The 23,216-nt window shown below is 40.0% G+C and overlaps 1 protein-coding gene across 1 annotated transcript; it reads right to left on the bottom strand.

Annotated features, from left to right (window-relative positions):
• Positions 1-1,266: 1,266 nt before the first annotated feature.
• LOC128454840 (RNA-binding Raly-like protein) lies at positions 1,267-22,671 on the bottom strand. The gene is made up of 8 exons (XM_053438409.1): positions 22,416-22,671; positions 5,982-6,057; positions 4,981-5,028; positions 4,047-4,240; positions 3,190-3,303; positions 2,784-2,980; positions 2,215-2,252; positions 1,267-1,561 (listed from the first exon to the last, which is right to left on the bottom strand). The coding sequence occupies exons 1-7, from the start codon at positions 22,669-22,671 to the stop codon at positions 2,220-2,222; spliced, it is 918 nt and encodes a 305-aa protein (XP_053294384.1). The 3' UTR covers positions 1,267-1,561; positions 2,215-2,219.
• Positions 22,672-23,216: the final 545 nt, after the last annotated feature.

The following is a 23,216-nucleotide window of genomic DNA, read 5'->3' as shown; positions in this document are numbered from 1 at the left end:
ATCCTTCCACCAAGCTTCAAGGGAATCCATTCAGACAACCAAACAGACAGGGAGTTGATCATAAACCATAGTACTGGACAAGTAAAACGTGTATCTATTGTGCTAGATGAAAAGTTAAAGAATCTCCAAAGTTATTCTTAATCATCATCATCGTCATCATGATCATCAACTTGTAGTCGGAGACTGTGGAGGTCTTCAGTTGAAGCCATCGTCTTGTTCTTTTCTTCTTTATCATCATCTAAAGTTACAGAACATGTAGGAAGTGTTAACTTCAAAGGCTCAGGAGGGAGGGTCGTTGGTTCGATCCCCGACTCTTCCAGTCTGCATTCTGATTTGTCGTAAATACTGAAAATGCCTGTGGTAGTAGTGTGTATGATGGAAAAAGTGTTGCATATAGACAATTTGTGTGTACGGGTGAGTGAGTGTGACTTGCACTGTAAAGCCATTTCAGTCAATAAGTAATAAAAGCCTTTTTTAAATATAGTCTAATTGATATGTGTCTTCCATTGTTGCAGGAAAGCTGTAAGTGAACACATTTCTCAATAGAAAAAAAAAAACTGTGCAGTTTCTCCCTTACCCTTGTACCAATTGGTTTATTTATTGGCTTTTATCCCTAAACAAATAAAACAATAATTTGATGATTGATAGTGTATAACCTTCAGCTGAGTGAAGTAACTTTCCAAAGCAACTTATTTTATTATCTGCAACTTGTTTTGCAATCCTTGACTAAAAGAAGGTTTTTGTTCAGAGCAGCAGACAAAACACTTCTGTTTTAGGGAGGAACGGGTTTATTTCAAAAACTGTTATCTTCCATAGCTGCGACAGATGCAATGATTACAAATGATGCATAAAAGCCACATTTTCAACATGCTAATAGTAAAAAATAGTTATCTTTTGATTACAATAAACAGAATAGCAACAGAATTTTAAAATGCACCTTATCGTGTGTTTAAACAAATGACAGACGTTATGTGCGTACAATACAGTGTGGAGACGTTGTGAATAAATTACAGACTGTACATTTTCAGCATAATGTAAAAATAAAAGAAACTCACATATTTATCATGTGTCAAAGAAAACGTGTTCCTCGTACATTCATATTTAGCTCTCTGCCCGCGTCGGGGCTCGTCACAGTTTTCAATGCACAGAAACAGAACAAACATAAATCTGCAGTACGACAAAAAGAGGGCATCCCATGGTTCATCTGATTGATCGCGTAATTGTATATCTATGCACAATACAGATCATAATATATTAAGCACACAATATACCGTAGTGTCCTGATTTTCCAGATAGGCAATCTGTCTGAAGGGGAAAATATGGATTGCTGTTTGAAGTTGATCTCGCTGCAGCAGAGTGGAGAATATCGATAACCGGCTTTTTTCGATGAAGTTCACATCGCGGAGTGTTGTGTTGTAATGAAGCAAACTAGCAACAAACAAGGTTGTAAAACTCTTCCTCCTGCTGTCACTGCTCTCATTTCATTTCAAATACACCCTCTCGATAAAGAAGGTATTGCTGGTATCTGTTCCTCCAACTTCATGTGTTGTAGGCTTCCTCTCTTCGGGCGAAAAAAAAGAGAAGAGAGACAGCAGTGAAAATCCATCATTATTGTCAGACAGACTGAACAACACATGTGGGTCCATTTTCAGGTCAGGTGGGTGGATGTTAAAATAGACAAATTGGTCCTGATATAACCTGAGATAGCAAACTGAGGACAAACAGTTCATTATGTCATCCACTTAATAGTCTATCATGTTCATTTCCGTTATCGGTCGCTCGAGGACAGCCGGAAGTAAATGTCAGCTACACAAATAGTCTCATCAATTGTGTACATGCAAAGAATATCGGCGGAGATTTAAATGTCTTTCGACGGAAAGTGAGGAGGAGACGGCCTCGTATAGCTGTGGCTGTTCAGACAGTCGTCAGTGAGCAAAGCAGAGAACCTCTCTCTCCTCACACTCCCAGATGGAGAGAATGACGAACAGGGTGAAGGATTAAACTGGAGGGGGATGAGCTGTGTTTTTCACTTTCTCGCTTTTGTTTAAAAGTGGAGAAAAAAGCTGCAGAACTTTGAGTAGCGGTGCCTGTTGTCTTTAAGTAGGCCACTAAAAGATCTACTGAGAAAAGGTTTTTCATACTCTCTTCAGGAAGTGAAGTGGTAGAACAGTGATTTGTTTCCTTGTTAAGAAAATAGAACAATTAAATACTGACCTTACTCAGTTGTCAATATCTGATATGTGGTTCTCTATCTGCAACACAAAAACATTTGATTATTATATTGTTATAGACATAAGTGGATTACAGTCATCCATTCTTTTTTTCCATTCTGCATCTACACAAACTAAATGATGTACAGTCATTTAGTAGAATTTCTGAGGCAGATAATACAATATATTGATTGACATATTTCTCCACAATGAATAAGGACACAAACAGCTTTATGTAGCTTTAAGTTGTATGCTACTGATGTCAATTGGAAGAAGCTTTTTACTGTGGTAAAAATCTGATAATCTAATTCGTACGGAGAACAGTCAGCTACAGATGTGCCATCAACTAACCGGCTATTTTAGGAAGCTAAACAATAAAGCTAAATCTTTACATTGACTGTACAGGATCAAAAAGAACTTCCTGAAATGTTTATCTCCCTATAGCCTGAGATTATGACTTGTAGAATAAACACATACAGCATCATGTGATTAATGGACGTGTGTCCTACACAGACGCACACAGTAACCCCACTGAACACATTATCCTTACAGGAGAACTCAGTTGCCACTCACTCCTTGTTGAGACTGGTAACGGCGTCTTGTCCTAATTACCATGTCGCTGGTGCCTTCGTCTTCAAAGTCATCTTCACCCCCGTCCGTCATCTCCCCCGCCTCCACCTCGGCTGTCCCATCCGCTTCCTCTCCACCGGAGTGATCCAGCGCATCACCATGGAGACATTCACACATCTCCTCTTGTTTCCTCTGCATCTCTGGCAAAACAGGCGAGCAAGAGAGACAAGGATGAGCAGTTAACACCAGAACATAACAGGTTTATTGAACAAAGCTTTTAATATTTTCTAAATCCCATTGTCCTTTTTCCTCAAAGACCCTGTGTTTCTTCTCCCCACGTGCTGTCTATATGCAAACTCCCCCAGCAGACACGTCCCCCACCCCTCCCCTCCCCTCTGTCATGTCTTACCGGCATCACAGCGATGTTGCCGCTCAATCTTCTCCAGCCTTCCCAGCAGTGAGTCGATCTTGGTCTTGATCTGAGACAACTCCCTTTTGATTGTTACGAGCTGGTCCGTCTTCACTGTCGAAAAACAGTGAATAGTGTTAAAAAGCATAGTAAATGTGATGTTTGACAAGAAGACAGACGCAGTTACAACAGAAAAGCTGCTGCACTGCGCCGCTCTGACGTGTCTCAAAGACCAAGTTCTTTGCCAGAAATCAGTGTGAAAAGGGGCGTGAGGATGAAAGATTGTGCTATTCCACTGTGCTGCATTGTGACTGCTGATTATTATCTGTCAGAGTATGATCAATGACAACTTTGGATAAATGGAAGAAAGATAATTTCATACAACCTGAATGGTCTTTTTGGAGTTTTGGCCTCGATTCTGCAGTAACAACACAGAACTCTGATCTTTAGTCTTGTGAAGGCAGCTTAATGTAAACCTATACCATGGGTTTATCACAGGGCCTTTGCAGAAAATGATGTGGGAAGAATGAACCAAAACAGAGAAGTTGCTTCTGTGAAACCTAAACGGTGAACAGAAACATGTCAAAACATTCTGGAGAGCCCAAGTGGTTTGGATACAGTGACTGCCTTAACGGTTGGTTTGTTTACAACCCGGCAAGAGCTGAACCAATTATTCAATTAGTTGCCACAGTTCCAGAAATATTAAAATACTTTGGTGTCTAAATTTGTGTTATATTTAATAAAGATAATTGCCAAAACTACAAAAACGAACAAAGGTAGTAATAAACCAGAATGTTTCTGTCAACAGAACAAGTACAAATTAATTGGACGAACAACAATGGACGAAAAGAACATACGTTTAGGAGCCGTGACGGAAGAGACGGCGTGGAGTGCTCGGGAGGAGGACGAGGAGGAGGAAGAGGAGGAGGAACAAGCTCTGACTGTCAAGGAGGATTTGGCTCTGCGGGTGGAGGGGACGAGTAGTCGTGAACGTTTGATGGGGATCACAGCCCGGGTCGGGGGGGCGACACGGCCGTGAAACTCAAAGAGTCTGAAAACAGAAGAAAAATAAAGTGTCAACAATTTAAGAGAGGAAAAATGTTAGACATTTATTACAGCACAGGAACGCTTTATTCAAAGGGAGGGAGCTGTAACTCTGGATTCATTATGGGCAGTGAACACCAGTGTGTCACTGATACTCCTGCGGTGCCTTGATGTTGTTATTCTAGCCACAAGAAATCTTTACAAAGCTCCAAATGGACAAATGCCGCAAAAGATGACTGAACGCTCGGGGGTCCATATTGAGCAATGCCGCGGCCATTCAATCAGATCCTCTTCCCTTTTGCCTACGACACATTAAATTGCCAAAATATCAATAATGACTCAAAGCTGAAGGATTCGACTCTCAGGGATATTGCAAAGCAGAGGAAGTAAACAAACCCATGAAAATGTCAAATGGAAGATGCATTCTTTGCCTTGCCAGTGCAAATGACCAGCCAGGGGACTATCTGACATTCAGTACTCGCCTATGCAGATAAAAGCATCATTAGTAAGCCCAATGGAGAGGAATAAAAACTCGTATGACATTCATTATGCCTGTGATAATGTAGTTACTTCGGCTCAGACAGAAATGGGGCCACTCTGCAGAAAACTCATCCTTGTCTAAGTGGCTGTCTTGAAAGGAAATGAGGGTGAAGGGCCAAAATCAAGACATGGTGATTAAAGAAAGGGAGTGAACGCTAAAGTTAAAACAAAGTATGAGTTCTATACCAGTGGATCTTTCTTACATACCTGCTGTAGAAATCGTCTCTGTAGTAGTCGTAGTCAAACTCATAGCCACTGTGAACCAAAAAATGCATATCTTATTGCGCAAGTATTAAATGATTGTGCACATTTTGTGTGTAGCCAGGGTAGAAACTAAACCCTGCCGGCTCTTGAGAAGAGGTAGTTCAGCAGTTTAGGACTTCGTGCTGAGAGTTAAATGAGAGAATACAACTCTTGTGACTTTGCGGGTAACACGATGCCAGCAGCCAATGAGAAAAATGGCAAACCAACATCTCTAAAGCTAATTTATTAACACCTATTTGCCTTTTTATTTGAAGTGGTTTATGCTGGAATGTTTTCTTATCAAGGTTAAATTAAGCTGAGCGACTGCTGCCCTGTACAACACAGAATGATATCAGTTGAGTCACGTGGGCCGAGGCCTCTCCAGCCATTTAAAACAACAACATTTACATCATTTTCAACACTTTGATTTTTGCAAGAAATAGTCCAAAACATTATCTCATTGTCAATAACACATACGTTCTTGTACATATTCCACATAAAGTGTTAACTGTAAATAAGGGAGATTTTCTCTCTATATAGATCTATTTATGTAGAACTGTCTCCTTGCTGTAGGTTGATATTTACTGTATAAACATGACAGTGACATTGGTTGAATCAACAATCTCTATAAGCAAAAAAGCAATTTTCAGAAATGTTAACTGTTCCTTTAAAAACTGAAATAAACTGCTGTTTTTTTTTTATTTCATTGGTCCCGTCACACTTTGCAAACTGCATTTCCTGAGCTTCCAACAAAATGTCAGGAATGAGTGAGTGTGTAATAACAACGGACGCGAGTGGCACTGATAGCACAGGTAGGGAATCGGCTGTTTCCTCCACAAGTACCCGCGGCCTGCCAGCGAGGATTATGAGCACACATTTTATAGACTGTAAGTACAGCAGCGGAAGTAGGTCAGCAAAGCAACAGCCAACAGATCCAGAGAAATAAGACGAGTTTCACCACAAACCTGTAGAGCGACGAGAGAGGCCTCTTGGAGCCCAACTTGGGCCTGTATGGTTTTGGCTCTCCTGCCATGTTGATGTCTGGAAACAAGAAATGGTGATATTGCATGAAAGAGGTTTGACCACAATAATGAATCTGTGAAAACATGACTAGACATTTTAAAAGGTATAAAACCAGATTTCCAAACGTCTTTATAAATATTCGTCTTAGGCTGAAACTAATTGCTACTTTTCTTTGAAAAATTATGATGTCGACCTCCTGGACTTTTGGTAGGATAAAAGAAGCGATTGAAAGACTCAGCCTTGAGTTTTCCTGAAGAGATATCCTTGAGTCTGCTAAAGCTTCATATTAGCTTTGGTTAAACTATTGGACTATTGATTTGTCCCCCACTTCTTAAACTGAAAAAGGTAGAGACAGGGATCTCTCCATAGACGATATAGACAGGAAACATTAGTTAAGCTATTGTCAACTGGATTTAAACCAATAACTTATTAACCAATTGCATGTAATCGATGATAAACAAGACCACCACCTTGTTCCACACATCCTTGAATGAAAAGTGAGGCATGCAAGATCTTATTCTCAAAATCTCCATGAACCAAAGACATGTTACTCTCCAAGTGAAAACATAAAATTTACTAGAAGCAAAGGGAAACGTTTATAGACAAAAGAGTCAGATAAAACCAGACGAGGCAACTTTCATTATTCATTCATTCCAACTTCTGAAAATAAAGATTAGCGGGATTAGAGGAAGATTGTTGCTGACGTTCAAGGTCGGATTTCCCTAAATCACTTCTCAGACAAGGACGCATCAGATAAACCTCATTCACACTGTATTCTAATGAAATTACTGTTTTCTTTAGAATCTTAGAGAAATAACTTTAATGTGGAGAAAGCTTTTTTTTTACACTTACACAGTCAATGTGTCCAGAAGGTGCCATCAATTATATTTAGCTTTAAAGTTGTCTTACTATTAAATCATCATGGCAGCTATTTTAATATAACACATATTATACATACATGGCCCCCAAAACATTATACCCTTAATGTAAAACGTATATAAAAGTCATTAAAATGTGACAAAACAACTCATTATGAAATCATTGCATCAGACGACTGTAATAAAACAGTGGTGGGGATTTCAATTACCCAGTCAGCTCTGAGCAAAATGTCTCCAGCATCCAGCCCAATCTTTCAAAGAAATGGTGGCTATGGTAATTCACTGTGATATCAAAGCCCTTTGACATGAATACAGTGGAATTCATCATGATGGACAAAGGACATGAGGTCAGCGTTTCTCAACCATCACCACTGAACAGACAGGAGAGTCGGTCCTGCTCCGTGATGACTTTACTTCATATGATAGGTTGTGTTGTGCAAGATTGAAAACTATTACGTATTTTGTTAAGATTTACTTAAGATCTGCATATGCAGCAAATACTATACATCAGCAGGTACAATTTGCAGTACTATTTGTTACATAAACATAAAATTAAACCTTTGACAGAGAGTTTACTATGACATAATTAAAATGGTAAAGGGAATAAAGATATATTTTCATGTACCTTGTACTAATATATCATTTTGCTCTGAACAATCTAACACATGTAAATCATCTAATTGTTAATCAAATTAAAGTAAGGGGAGCTGTATGTTCACTGAGTATTTTGGTCAAATCGTGATGTGGTAGAAGTCGGGTTAGTTCAATTAGTTTGAGATGGATAATAACTCTGAGATTTCAGACCAGACACATTAAGGTCAGCGGTGTTGGAACATTGTGATTTACCGCCACCTGAGCTGGAAAGTAACAGTTCGAGTAGTTTCTTGTTACAACTTGGCAAATCTGGGTCCCATGGGCCAGCCGGAAAATATACAATCAATATCTTATTCCCCGTGCCATAGAGGAACCAAACAAAGGATGACATTTACTGTTCTGTAAGATTTGCTCTCTAGTTTTATTTATTTATGCAGCCTCCCGCTACCCGTCCATTGCACTTTTGAATGTTGCAATATTCTATTGTATATATACTATATTTTGTATGTTTTTAATGGTGTTGTGTCATGTATGTACTTTTCGGGGGAAGCCAAAGGCAAATATTCACTGATGCGGATGATAAAGTTAATCTATCTATCTATGTATCTATCTATCTATCTATCTATCTATCTATCTATCTATCTATCTATCTATCTATCTATCTATTTATCTATCTATCTATCTATCTATCTATCTATCTATCTATTTCTTATTATATAGAATATTGGAGATAAACACTGTTTTTTTAATTAGGTATTTTTAATTGATCTGCAGTTCGGGATGACTCTTGAACTTGCCCGGCCTGATTCTGTTAATTTTTTACTTTCACTTACACAAGGGGATCACACCGGCTAACCCAAGTTACACAGAGCAAGAACAGAGGCATGATTCTCCCTCTTCCAAATCGGAATAAGCAGCTTTTTGAAGGTAAAAGAAAAAGTAGCATGAATAAATCTACTTTTAATGAGTTTCTGTTGGTTGGATCTGTCTATACACCTAAAGGCTACAATGTGATGAGACCGGCAGGTGAACTGAGGTCGAATGCACTGAATAATTTACAGAGACCTCTTTGGTCCAATGTTTTCCTCCAAGAAATGAAAAAGCAGCAGAAAGGCAGACATTTTAAAGAGAGTTTCAAGAGTTTTAAAGGTCATGAGACAAAAAGGAAAGTAAATGTAAGGGCAGCAGTCTTACTCGGTAAAACAACAGAACTTGAACAAATGTATTGAAATGCATTAGTGGAATTCAATGACTCATCTGTACTTTCTGTCTTCTGGGTTTCTTTTGTGTATGTTTTGCGTTTGTGTATTTTCTTTTCACCTTCTGTAACTATTACATTATTGCATCTACTTATTTGTTTCCTAAAATATTTATATATATATTACAGTATATAATCCTAGTAACATCATTGTTACAGGTTAAGATTAAACGACTTACAGATGTAAAATTGTACTTGAAATAATACTATTGAATAAATAATCAATAGATGATCATACCAAAAAAAAAAATATATACATTTATATTAGGACAGCAATCCTTAGTCAGTGTAACGACCGAAAATAATTCTTTGAATACATTAGTGGATTTCTGTGACTCATCTGTATGCAGCTCGTGGCTCCTCCAGTGACTGACAGCAGCCTCTCTACCTGCAGAGAGCCCTTGTGCGTGAAACCGGGCTGGTACACTGCATTTAGTCTGTCGGCTCTTCATCAGGGCTTTTTGCTCAAACTCAGCTCAATCAGCCTTGAAAACCCGGCTCAAGGTCAAACACAGAAAAGCAAACATATATCAAACACCAGTCTCCCACTCACACACATGTAGACCCACGCTCGCGCTGACAAAAGCCACACGGATCCCCGTTTGATGAATGAGTCCCCCCCCCCCCCCTTGATGGCTTCAATAAAGTTGCACAGATAAAACATCGGCTTTTGCATCAACTGCCCTGGGGATCCAGTAAATGTCATGACAGGAGCTGAAGTTGAGTCAGTTGGCTGAACGTGTTGCAGAGGTTGATAATGAAGTCCCGAGCTGCCACGCTAATGTGCTGAGCTTGTGGATTTGACATCTCTAAAATATTTCACACTATAGTATGCATGTGTTTTTCTTTGATCCTGTTTCACAAGCAATCCTGTCTTTGTCACACACACACACACACACACACACACACACACACACAGACACACACACACACACACACACACACACACACACACACACACACACACACACACACACACACAAACACACACACACGCACACACATTGATTAGGACTTTGTATTGACTTCCATTCCACCTAACCAAACCCTATACCTAACCTTAACCAGGACTTCAGCAATGATGTTTTGCTTCATTAGGACCACTCACTCACTAACTCACACACACACACACACACACACACACACACACACACAAATACACACACATACACACACACACACACACACACACACACGCCTCCAACTCATTGTCTGGATAACCTGGGGTGCTATGTTTGGAGCCGACACCGTCTCCCTTCCCCCCCATTCCCATACTGGACTGATGGATTGGGGATGCATTGGGAGCGTTCAGGTGCACTGGGACATCTGTAACATTATCATTATGCTCCAAGAAGATGTGAGGAACGGTTCCCAATATAAAGCCTGCTCTCCTTTGGTTCCCTTGCTTGGCTCATTAAAGAGAGAGCAGAGAAATAAAAAGCACTCTGAAACGAGCACTGCCACCCCCCCCCCCCCCCCCCCCCCCCCCCCCCGCCCCAACCAACCCTGTACGACAGACACATACTGAGGCTCTGATTAATTACAGTCATTATAATAATCATATACACAAATGGCACGTATGCCTGAGTGTGTGCATGTGTGCTCGCAGACTGACTTGTTTATGCCTTCATCCATAAAAAAGTTGTGCCTGGAGATAGAGGAGATAGAAACTGTTGCTAAGCAATAGCCACTTAGGACTTGATTGATATAGTAAATTGTGTGCTGCATCGCACTGAGGGGTGATGTAAAAAGTTACTTTATGCCGAAGCCATTATGAGCAAGTTGGCTGCAGCATATTAACATCGTGACACACGTAGCGACAACATAAAAAGTCACATGTTAGCTCCTGAAAATGTTTGCCGCATATGAAAGCTTTGCTTTGACAGGGTGTAATTGAGCAAGGCACTTTACAAATGACTGCAGACGGTTCAGACAAAAAGTTTTTTTGCCACTGCTCAATAAAGTGATCAATGTGTGGGCATATGAAACCAGTGTGGGGCAATAAATGGCTTTGTATTTATATAGCGCTTTTCTAGTCTTGATGACCACTCTTTACAGTGCAGTTTTTACATTCACCCATTCACACACACATTCATACAGTGCATCTAATCGCAGCACTTCTATGGGGGGCGATTCAGGGTTCAGCATCTTGCCCAAGGACACTTCGGCATGCAGATGGTTCAGACCGGGGATTGAACCGCCGACCTTCAGGTTGGAGGACGACCACTCTACTTCTCAGCCACAACCGCCTCTTTATTTTTATCTCTTTAAAAGATACTATAAAGAGATAGTATCTTTTGTGCAGTTCAATGGGAATTATCCTACTGGTCGTATCCCAGCACAAACTACTCGCAATTTACCGGCCAATTTAACAGTAATAGTTACTGGTTCCTGATGAATATACAGGAGAACAAAACAAGATGATGTGGTACAAATTGGGTATTTTAGTGGAAAGGACAAATTAATCATACTTTATATTTCTAAATACTGGGCACCTTTAGGGGTACACAAATCTTAAATTGTAAAAAGATATAAGAACAATATATTACAGCGTGTATTATTGGGACTTACTGTGGTTTAATGGAGATACATATGGAGGATTCACCTATTAACCGTCATTATTATGGTATGGAGGAGAAAATACAATATAAAAGAGCAGTGCTCAAGATGTTGTTCCATTAGCTGCAAACACTTATTAATATGTCTTCTACTACATTATGACTGCGAGTAAGTTCATGTTTCTCCAGCACTCACAGCAGCAGTTTGTAGAGAATACATGTACCTGCATTAGTGTTATACTGTGGAGATCCGTCATCTATCCTTATATAAAGTCTATGGTTTGTCCCCACAAGAAAACCTTTTAATGTCATTTTAAGATATTTAATCAGCTGTTAATATGTAAAGATGGATTAGTGAAGTTTTGAGCCTTCAGGGGAAGTTAACATTAAGGTGATCTTATGCATTAATTTAACTTTCTGTTTACAAAGTGCTTCACACATAAAAAAAAGAGGACAAACAGTTTTAGTAAATAATAACATATATTTCAAGAAAAACCTTTTAGAGTAATATTATATCAAGGCAAAAAGCAAACGACCACTTTGAGAAAACTCAGTCATGAGAGGAGGTTTAACGGGATTGTATCTGCTGTATAATGATACCAGAGAAAGATTTTCTTTTTATTCCTAATATGATAATAATAGCAGCCGTTTCCACAAGCCCTAAGCAACAGCTCTAACACGCACTGTAACACCCCCTCACAGATTAGTTTTGCTTTTTCCTGCTAGTTGTTAAATCTCCGGGGTCAAAAGAAGTGTTTTTAACACCGTCTCCCCTCATCTGTGTACGAGATGAAAGCATCAATCACAGGTTTTACAAGACCTCGTTTTGACAGAGCGCGTCTCCCGGCGAGGATGCGGCTGAGTTCAGTAACAGATTTATTCAACCAACACTGCAAGAATACAGTCATCACCACCTCAGGGCGCTCTACATCCGTTTGTCTTCATTCATATTAATGAATCTCTGCTGAAATTACCTGCGAGTCTGTTGCTGTGTTACTGAATGTGTGACTGTGTGTGTGAGGTTCCATTTTAGCTGGATATAGACTCCTCAGCTCAGCCTGCCCTTGAGCTCTATAAGTCGCTGGGGTTGTGGACGAGTCGTGAGAGCTGACGCATGACACACAAACACAAACACAAACACACACTCACACAAATTGGATTGGTCCACTGGGATGAGCTTAGTTTGAAAAGGAGAAAGTGCCTAAATAACTCTACAGCCTCTTGTGCTGCTTCTATTTAGCCAGACAGCAGCTGAATGCCAGTACATGGCCTGTGGTAATTCCCATCGGTAACAATACATTGGAAAAGACTTTACATAGCAAATGGGCTTTTTAAACACGTCCTCCTTCATCTATGGCTCTTAGTAAACGTGTAACGGAAATAATTGGGAAATCTAAGTCCATGTTTAAACTGGTGCTGTCTGTGCCTTTATGACTGAGGGGGTATACGTGAAGTTTTAAATTAGCTCCGGGAAAGAAATGAGACAGTGGATTTTCTTTTGGCAGACAAGCCGTCACCTCTGGCACATAACAAACTCCAGCTCCGCCGCGGCATGCGTCCTGAGAGCAGGTGAACAGTATTTGATTAAGAGATCATCCGGGCCCCTGTGTGAATACAAATGTGCGACTCGGAGACATCCTGCACGACAGCGGTGGCAAATTCAATCTACGGCGTGTTCTCACACCCTGTAAATCTGACAGGGACGAATGGAATAATCTTCGATCTTGGCTCAAGGGCGAAGGCGGCGTCGTCCTTTTTCATTACCACTGTGAGAGTGTTTTTCTCGAGCGAGGCACCGTGAGTGACAGGTGTAGAAAGCAAATGTGTTTCTGGCTATGTGCCATTTTACTTTTTAAGAGTATTATCTGACAAAAGAAAAATCGATCAGGCTCAAGGAAATCCCCTGATGTTAATCAATGATCAAAATAATTGTTGAGATCTCCAGAATCTATACTTCATATAGTCAAAAGGGAATTATAGACTCAATTAGATTAGACTATTATAGATTCAATCGTACTAATGAGAATGTAATTGTAATTAATTATATTTGAATTTCAACAGCTAAAAATGTGACTAAAGATATTTCAAGTGAAAGATCTCTCCGGTCCAAAATAAAATTCAGAAATTTGTATGGAAGTGAAGAAAATCAGACACATGCTGCGTGCTTAAACCATTTACCATGCAAGCAGGGAGCAGTTCCATCTGTCGAGCGTCCAGACATCCAGACTTCCAAACACGTCTATTTAAATGACTCTGTCAACCCTCTGTGAGCTGAATGCCCAGATCGACAGCATCCCCCCCTGATTCCATTCAGGACGAGCAGCCCGAGGCGTTAACGGGTTCTGTTATGGGTGGGACTTGGATTAATTGCCTGACAGCCTGTCCTTCCTTAATTAATATCTTGTACTTTTCTCCTCGCCCTCTTAAGGAAAATGGCTACCTGGCACAGTGTGGACGTGTTTGGCAGCTCCACCACAAACCCCTGAGCTTGGAATAAAATAATTTTCATCAGACCTGCTGAGCTATAATCCATTAAGTAGAACGTGATGTGGGATTTCTATATTTTAGGGTTGGATGGAGTCAATTTATCTCACTGGGAATGTCGATCAAATCAAAAGAGCTCATCACCAGCACAGAGGTTGAAATTTTGATGCTGCTGAGGTTCCTCCCAACGTGAGCTCGTGTTGATTTTTGCATTAAATCATAATGAGCGTATTGCTGTAGCCTGAGGTGAAGATAATTCCGTCTTTCATCTCTCCAGAGCTGCTCCGGCACGCTTCCTTCTTTTCTCTTATGATCTTAATATTATGATCTAATGATGCAAGTTTGTGGCTCTTAACTGCAACGCTTTGAAACGTTTTATTCATAAGAGGCCGTCCATCACTTCCACCTAAACGCTGTTAATCCAAGCAGGCAGCTGGAAAAATGACAAATCTACAGCTGCCACCTGCTCGGAACTACTGGTACATCAGCTCGTTCGTGAGCTGACTGTGGAAACACTGCGGAGGATACACAATGAGGAACAACTGGAAACCATCGCACACGCTGCACATCACACATCTTCACTGTGATACACACAAGTGGCCGCAGAGTATATTGTGTAGGCATTAAGTTATATAGAAAATACAGAAAATTATTTTGGGGGATATTTTATCAATTGGAAAAATCTGTGGTTCCAAACCTGAGTGTCATGACCCCAATAGTTAAATTCAACCAGTTGTAAGAAGATTATGAGGATCCCAAAGCAGAAAATACATGTTTTTACCACAAAGAAAACTAGAGATACATTAGATACAGATCATTTTTCTGATGTTTCTGTGCTTTAAAGGACTAATCTCATTAACCAAGGTGGAAAAATCTTAGGTTGAAGTGGTAACAACTTGACAAGGTGTTGTAGGGTGCAAATTACAAAGGTGTTGTCATCACTTTTATAGCATCTCCAACTACACAAACTGTGATGCTGGACAAATACTCTAAAGATGTTTATATAAGTTTGAACACATTGTGCTGCAGAGATTTTTCATGACGCTTATAAAACAAAAAATCGCTGCTATTTCAAAATAAACCCAGGAGCTGGATTTCCTTACGACTTTCATTGGACACTTAACTCAAACACCCGTCAATATGTAACACAAAGTGATAGTGATTATTATTTGCAGCCCCACTTAAGGGTACAATTTATGAATATGGATGAAAAGATTTGAAATGCAGAACACATTCATTGTGTAAACACCTGCCATCGATCATAAATCAGCACATATAGATGTTGATATATGAGATTTATTCATCCACAGATGCAAAGCGTGTACAAATCTTTCCACCAGCAGTGTGCGTCACAGGTGAGTGCATACACACACACACACACACACACCTGCAGCTGCCAACCATCCAGACACACAGTCCATCGCTCACAGGCTCCACTGCAGTGGTTTCTGAACACACAACTTTTCTTGTCACAGAAGCAGCACACTAATTGTAACACTAAGTGCAGCCACAGAATAGATGACGCCCTTTAGGCAGCACTCTGCCGCCTGTGATCCAATCACAGAGATAAATGAGCCTCTCACACATTTCCTGTGAAAACCACAAAAAAACTGGCTGAAAAAGGATTTGCTTTTTCCAAATTCATAAATTATCACCATATTAGACGTAATAATGATGATCCTGTAGGATTTATATGGCTGCAACCAAAGATTGATTTCCTTGGCCCCTACTGATGTAAATATGTCAGAAAACTGTGAAAAAAGCTTGTTATGATTTACCGCCGACTTAAGTAGATGTGATTAAATGTTTTTTCCCTGTAGTCCTAAGCACACGGATATTCAGTTTGCAGCCATATTCACACATGATGAAGAAAAGCATTGAGTCTTCACATAGGAGCAGCTGAATATGTTGGAATCCTTGCAAACTAAAAAGATGAATCGATTATCGAAGTAGTTGATTGGATTTCAAATCGACTTATTACTGCAGCAACCGTTATCTGATCACCTATGATCTATTTAAACTACAAAGCAGTAATTAATTGTGCTTTTTAAGGTGATATAAGGATTATATATTTATTTCTTTGCAAGAAATGGCACGTTTAGCCAACATGCACGGAAAAGAAGCACGATGCAGACAACACAGACTTCAGACACATGACAGAGAAGTGCCATCGCTATGTGTTTTAACACTTAACAATAAGTTCCTCTGAGCAGCTGCTGTCATTCTAAGCCCGATAAAGAAGTTAAAATCAGCTGAAATGAAATCTCACTCACACTAAACAAAGTGAAGCTCCTGCATCAATCAACTTCTAATCATCCTCTCAAACACCCCAGAAAAAATGAATCAACTCCTCCGCCTGCCTCGTCACATACTCACATCTGTGGTTGCGACGCCTGCCCTTGTACATGGTCATGTTGAGCAGGAGGAGGCTGGTGGAAGAGATGCTGAGCTGAGATCCACTTTTCTCCTCTATGGGTTTTATTCTCTGACAGACTGATGCTGCTGCTCCAGCTGCAGACTCTCAGCCTCAGACCATACCATCTGTCAAACTGGTTCAGGGGGAAACCTCTCCTCCAACACTCCACTCAGCCCCAACAGCAGGAGCACAAATTCAACCAAAACATCCCTGTCTTTGTTCCCTGTGTGTCGACACGGATTAGACGAGGGGAAATTACATGATTCCTTTTTTTTCATGGGAGGAAAGAAGAAAAATGCCTCCCAAAATTTCCCCCTGTCTCCCCTTACATGCTGAAATCAAGTATTTCCTTTTAAGGTGCAGTCCATGGACTCCGAAGATGAATGTAAAAAAAAATACAAAAAGTTTACTTCCTTGTATATAACAAACTTGTGTGTGAATATTTATAGATAAAACACGGTAGCCGGCATGTTAGTGTCCATGTCACCCAGAACCCCTCAGAACAAATAGCATCCTATATGTTTTAATAGTTTATAAATTCCCCCGTTTAATTTCCTGTTTTGAATCTGGTGCAGGTGACCATAAACTTCTATTACTTATTTACTGGTCCAAAAGAAGCCCCATTTAAAGTGTGCTTGTAAAAAAAAAGCACACTTTATTGTCAGTTAATACAAAAATTATTTAGTCAATTTAATATTAGCAAATATATAGTGAAAGTATCTATTACCAGTTACCACATCCCAATGTTGCTTTGTTGAATACATTGTTCTTACTGATAAATACCTGCTTTCCTAAACAACTATCCTATACTGTTGTTTTCTGCTTATAGGGAAGGAGTGGGCTTTATGTTCGATGCTGCAAGCAGCCACTAGGGAGCGATAGAGATGCTTTAACTTCTATGAAGGGGAGCTGATGGTGATAGTGTTGTTAGTAAACATCAACCTATACAAACATGAAACAGACTAACATTAGTATTTATTCTGACGCTAACTTTGCTTTTAGCTCAGTTTTACTCGCCACCAACTCCTGAGGAAAACATCTGGCTCCACTGTCTCCTGCAGCTCAAGTCTCTGAAATGTGTCAGGTGCTGAAAACTGACTCTGTGAGAGATGTGAGAATGAACCAAATACACAAAGCTGTGGGCTAGACAACCAAAACAAAGAGACTGACATGAGCTGAGTCATAAATCCCTGTAGCTGAAACCAAATTTAGACAAAACAATGAGGAATGAATGAGTGGATCTATTAGTCAAATTCAGAACATGCATAATGATGTTCACAAATACATTCTAGCAGCTACAGGGTATTTCAGTACACACAGAATCAGGTTGAATACATATATACACATATGCAAAATCATTTAATCCTTTTTTCTTTGCACATTTCTGATTTGTGGTTGTTTTATTCATGTGTGAATTCATTTATTTAAAGCTTGTGTTTACACGAGTACATCTATTGGAACATATTTTCCAATATGTAAAATGTTGTTTTTCACTGTCTCTGTTAAACTGTGTAAAGAGCAATGCTTTAACATTTAACAGGGATTTCTGGTTCATGGAGCATAGTAAGCATTTGCTGATAAGATATTATTAAAAATGAAAAATGCTCAGAATAAAGGTAAATTCCGTGCAGTAGATTATTTGAAAATCAAGAAAAAAAGAGGCTCTCATTTGATATTCAAGCTTCATATCAGAAAATACAACCTGTTCTCAGTTCAGTTTCAACCTGCAGAAAAATCCAGGTTGACCTCACCAGTCAAACAACAGAGATCCATTCACTGCAGGAGCGAATCAGCTTCCTACTGCCACCATTCGTCTCTGCTTTTTAAATTTAATTTAAAGTGGATGGGCTGTGGACTTCAGAGACAGATTGAAAGAGCAGCGCTCGGGGGGGGGGGGGGGGGGGAGCAGCCTTCTGAATTCCCAGCTGTTGCAGCACTTGGACTCTGTTATAGATGAAGCCTTGTAATTGTAATATCTAATTACACTGACACGGGGCTTGGCAGCTGTCTCATGCGCAGCGTGACATCTTAATACTTCCCCAGATCCTTTGTTCTCAGTAAGAAAAGACAGGAAAAAGTGAAATCTTATGAAAGATAGAGGATTCACAGCTTCAGGCCCAGTCACTGAAAATTAAACATCAATGTCCTCAACCATTGTCTCATTTTGACATGTTTGGATAAATATCAAAAATACTCTTCTTTTTGTTTCATGTGGAAAACTGTGTAACACAAAAACTAAACTGTCCTCTAGGTGATTGTGATCTCTGTTTTCTGTTTAATTCAGGAAGGTTGATTCTATAATTGATTTGACTCAAAAGCATAAAAAAAAATCTAACAATCATGGGATAAAATGGGAAAAGTAAAATGTTGGTTTAATATTCTGCACAGAGGATCCCTGCAGGAGTTTGAGGACTGAGGACATAAATGAATCAGACCTGCTGAGAGACAGTATGTCCCAGACGTGATGTCACTCTCTCTCAGCACCATCTAGTGGTCCAGCACGTGGAACAATTCATAAGTAGGCAAAAACTCCAGTTAAAGTTTCAGTTAGAGTTTATATATATTTATATTTAATCATCACATCTTAAAATTAGCTTTTAATCGACCATATTTATTCTATATTGATTTAATGTCTTCATTGCAATTTCCTGTTGTTTTAATCTTGTGAAGCACTTTGTTGCTTCACAAAAAAAGATAAGATATAAATAGATAAAATATAGAAACAATCCCAAACTCAAAAAAAGTGTCTGAACATTTTTCAAAACTTACCACTAATTTTCAAGGTATTTATAAGGTATATAGGCTTTATATCACGAATAAAGACCTAATTAAACCAGTGATTTAATATAATGTTCTGCAGTAAGTATTTCAGCCACAGGGAGGCGCTCAAAGACCAAACCAGAGAGCAGTCACACGTGGAAACTCAAATACACAATAAACTGACACGAGGCAGAGCACATCAAACTAAACACAGATTTAAATAATGAACCTTAAATCATCAATACGTCTATGCTGAACTGGTGGAACTGGGATTTGACCATCTCCTTTGCCCTTTGTCACCAGAAGACGTCTTCATCAGGGTCTAAATAGCTGCCGTCTCAGGCCAAACACCAGTGTGATTGAAAGTCACTGTTGTTTTTATGAACTAAATAAATAAAGTAAATAAAGCGAGAGAAGCCTCAGTATCTCACATCACTTAAACCTATCACGTGTGGGACACTCGTGTCACTCCGCCCTGTGTGTAATTTAATAAAACAGGAACGCGTGGAGGAAAATATCAAGAATTCACATCTCGTGGCGACCTCCGCACCTCTGGCAAAACAGATCCCAGAGTTTAATCAAATATGAGGTTCATGTTTAAAAGATAAGACTTCAGGGGTTAAATTTCACAGTGGCAGCTGAATAAAAGCAGAAAAGATCATTTCCAAAGCAGAAACGTTACTGCGGGCTCCTTTAGGTTTACCTCTGACACTTCAGGTGCATTCTTAATGTCCTGAATTCATTGTGTGTTCTTGTGGGTTTACAGGAACATCATGAGGACAGTGCTGCTGCATTATCACACCGTGTGCAAAGGAGCATCCCACAGCGGCTGATGCATGGAGTCGTGGTCTGCATGATTTCTTAGCTCTTGCTGCGTTTGTTGTGTTAGCTGAGATCTGCTGTAGCTGTTGTGTGTCTGAGGTAATGTAACTGTGTTGTGGTTTGTCAGTGTACACAACAATGATAGGATCAGTAAGTGGAAGCAATGATGTAGACGGGACACGTGAACATGTGCTGATGACAGAGTGAAGACCGGGGGAATGTGTCTGTGGTGTGGCAGCATGAAACTGCAGAGTGTTAGCCTCCATGCTAACGACAACCAGAGGCCAGAAGCATTTAGTTTTCAAGTTGTGCGTCCGTCCCGTGTTTGTGAACGAAATATCTCCAGAACGTCCCAGGGGAATTTCTTTGAATTTGGTCCAAACTTTCCGTTGGGCTCTATAATGAGCTGGATACAGTTTGGTGGTGAACGGTCACTGTGACCTTATGAACACAGCAGCTCTGAGGGAATTTGGTAAAAACATTCACTTTGATTCAAAGATTAGGGACTTAGTATTTGGAGGTCAAAGGTCAATGTCACAGTGGCCGCTTAAAGGTCCATTTTACCTTGCAATCATGTTATCTTGGGACCGAGAGTCTTTTTAACTTTGGCACAAATGTCAATTTACACTCACAGATTAACTGATTCGATTTTGGTGGTCAAGGGTCTAAGGTCACAGGTCACAGTGATCTCATATCAGTCTAATTTTACTTATTAGCATTCAGCTAGTTAACTTAGCATAAGGGAGTTGTGTGCTTCAGCTAGTCGGATAATTTGTAAAAAAATGTCCAATCTTTATGAGTCTTGATGCCTAATTAATGTAATCACATCCTCCACATATCCACACAGAACAGACTAAGATTTAGTCCCTTTCTCTAATCGAATTGATTTCAAAAGGTTTCAAACCATTCCTCTAAGTCATGGGTTTATTTTAATAGTCTGGGCCACTGCTACCACTGCTTATGGTGATGTTACACTAATTCAAGTAAATACAATACATGGAAACAAGGCAGAAATCATTGGACAGTTAATATAATTGTTTCTCTTCTAAATATGTTTGGTTTTTGTTTGGAGTTAATTAAAAACGTGTCTGATATCCTGCTAACATGCATAGTTGCTTAGCATGGCTGCACTAATGCTGCTCCTAATCCCCAAATACCAACTCCTAACACACCTGTTCCCTCAGGGCCAGTCACTTGAGTTCATATAGTTCCACTTAAGATTTAGAGGATCTGTTCTTATTTTCTACAATATGTAAAATAAAAGCTCTCAAGTAAAATAACGATGAATCAAATCACTGTGAACTGAAGTCGTCCCCACAGTTTTAGCACTGCCGCATTTAATTTCACGGCCGAAATGCATGAAACTGGCCGAATGCAGGGTGGAATTTCAGAATTGACCCCGCAGCGCTCTTATTCATATTTAATGAGAGAGCAGGGCTCGGGGAGGACTTTTATTTTTCTATGGAGGGGGCTGTGAACTAATCAATAAGTAATATAAGGAAGATTTACAGGGATCCATTGAATGCCCATGAGGACTGAGCTGTGAACGTTTCCTCCGTGATGCAGCTTGTCTGTCGTCCCAGTTTCTCCTCGACTTCTCACTCTTATCTTTACGCCTGGTGTCCTCGCCGCAGCCTCGCCGTGTTTAGCTCCTAAAACTGGGTTCCCTATCTTTGCATCTGCACGGCGGCTGCACCGCTCCAGTTCAGGATTATTCGAAGGTTTTTTCTGATCAAATTTAAGATTGTCGGCAAGATCTGATGCAGAACTTTTGACCATAAGCAGTGGGAGCAGATGGTAACTTCAGGTTTTTATCAATTAAAAGTGAGAGTTCAGCCATTTACGTGAAATAAGGTGTTTTAAAGTCTCTTGCTGACGGTTTCTCTATCAAATTTACAATCCTGAAGCTCGTTTTTTATAGAATTACTTTCATTATGACTATTGATCCCTGTGTTATGGCTCTTGCTTTGCTTTTATATGTATTTCTTATTTAGTTGTATCACTTTCGCAGTAAACTGATGTGTTTTTACGCAGTGCTTTTCTGTTTTATAATGAGGTTTTGAAAAATACTGCAGATAAAGGATTGTAATGATCATATTACACTTTTCATTTATCTACACACGCACTCTGTGTAATTGTTTATTATTTATAGGTTTTCAGAAGAGCAGTTATTGGGTAACTTTGACCAGGATACTGGGGAAGAAGATGAAACGTTAAGGAATGACTTGAGGGGCAAAATCTTTTTTTTATGAGGGAACTAATATATTGTACTCTCACCATTTTTCAATTACTGTCAGTGATGGACATTGATGATCTGTGTTGTTGCTGCGGAACGAAACATCAGGCAGGACGGAGGTCTGTTGCCTTAGCTAACAAAATATTTGATGTGCACATTTTTATAATGCTACTAGTGAAGTTTTTTGCAAGGGTGGAAGAAATACACGGAATAAATAAATAAAATAAATAAATATGACTTCTTCTTGTTCGACCCTTTTACCCTGAAAGGTCAGTGTAGTTTCTAGTTTTCATCTGCTATGCATTTGAACTGTTATCAGTGATTTAACCAGACACGAATCATTACATGTGGCCCATATGATTCACGTTACCTAGTGATTGTCCGGCGATGACCCGGGTGTTCTCCCCGGCCACGGCCACCCTGGCGTTCCTCTCGCTGGCGTACTGGACGAAGGCGTAGCCCTTGTGCACCGAGCAGCCGAAGATCTTCCCGTACTTGGCGAAGATGGCCTCGATGTCGCCCTTGGTCACCACAGCTGTGTTGAGGTTACCGATGAAGACGCGGGAGTTGAGGGAGCGCGGGTCATTCTTGTTGGTCACGTTGCTGGTCTGGGTCTTCCCAGTCATCCTAGTCCTCGTGCAGCACTGCCTGCTGGGACACACAGTCGGACACTGCTCAGAAAGCTGGAGAGGTTAGAGGTCACACGCAGGAAACCAGAGAGTGATGTTAACTCTGAAAGCAGTTGTTCCACATCAGAGGTTAAATCATCTGTGCAGTTTTGTATGTGCTGTGCTGTCCTCTATGTTTTTATAATTCATTTTTTAAAGTAAAACTAATTCTAGAACTAGTCATCAGCAGCTTATTCTACATTTAGGAAGAAGAAGAAGACTCATACGGACACATTGATTGTTTTTGCTGCACCAGGAGACTTGGAATGCAAATCATAGGTTGTTCAATTGTGTTGCTGTTGCACAAGTATTACACTGACGCCTGTTTGTGTTTCAGATGCAAATCCTTGATTAGAATGTTATAGAGCCATGTTCGGTGGGAGCCCTGTATTCACATCGCATTACCTACAGGAGACGTGGACGCTGTTTGCTCCCCACCGCTGCAGATGATTACAGGTTTTATATGAGATGAGAATATTATCATGACACTGTTTTCTCCAAAT

This window comes from Pleuronectes platessa, chromosome 13 (assembly GCF_947347685.1).
Source record: "Pleuronectes platessa chromosome 13, fPlePla1.1, whole genome shotgun sequence".
In the NCBI taxonomy this organism is placed as follows: Eukaryota; Metazoa; Chordata; class Actinopteri; order Pleuronectiformes; family Pleuronectidae; genus Pleuronectes; species Pleuronectes platessa.
The sequence above is the reverse complement of the archived record's forward strand: the minus strand, read 5'-3'. Positions and strand labels throughout refer to the sequence as shown.

Excerpts from the sequence above, each read along its gene's own strand:
- LOC128454840 (XM_053438409.1), bottom strand. The coding sequence starts at position 22,671 with ATGACTGGGAAGACCCAGACCAGCAACGTGACCAACAAGAATGACCCG. Across the intron at positions 4,241-4,980 it reads AGAGACGATTTCTACAGCAG|ACTCTTTGAGTTTCACGGCC; the intron begins GTATGTAAGAAA and ends TTCTGTTTTCAG. Across the intron at positions 3,304-4,046 it reads TTCCGTCACGGCTCCTAAAC|TGAAGACGGACCAGCTCGTA; the intron begins GTATGTTCTTTT and ends GTTTTTCGACAG.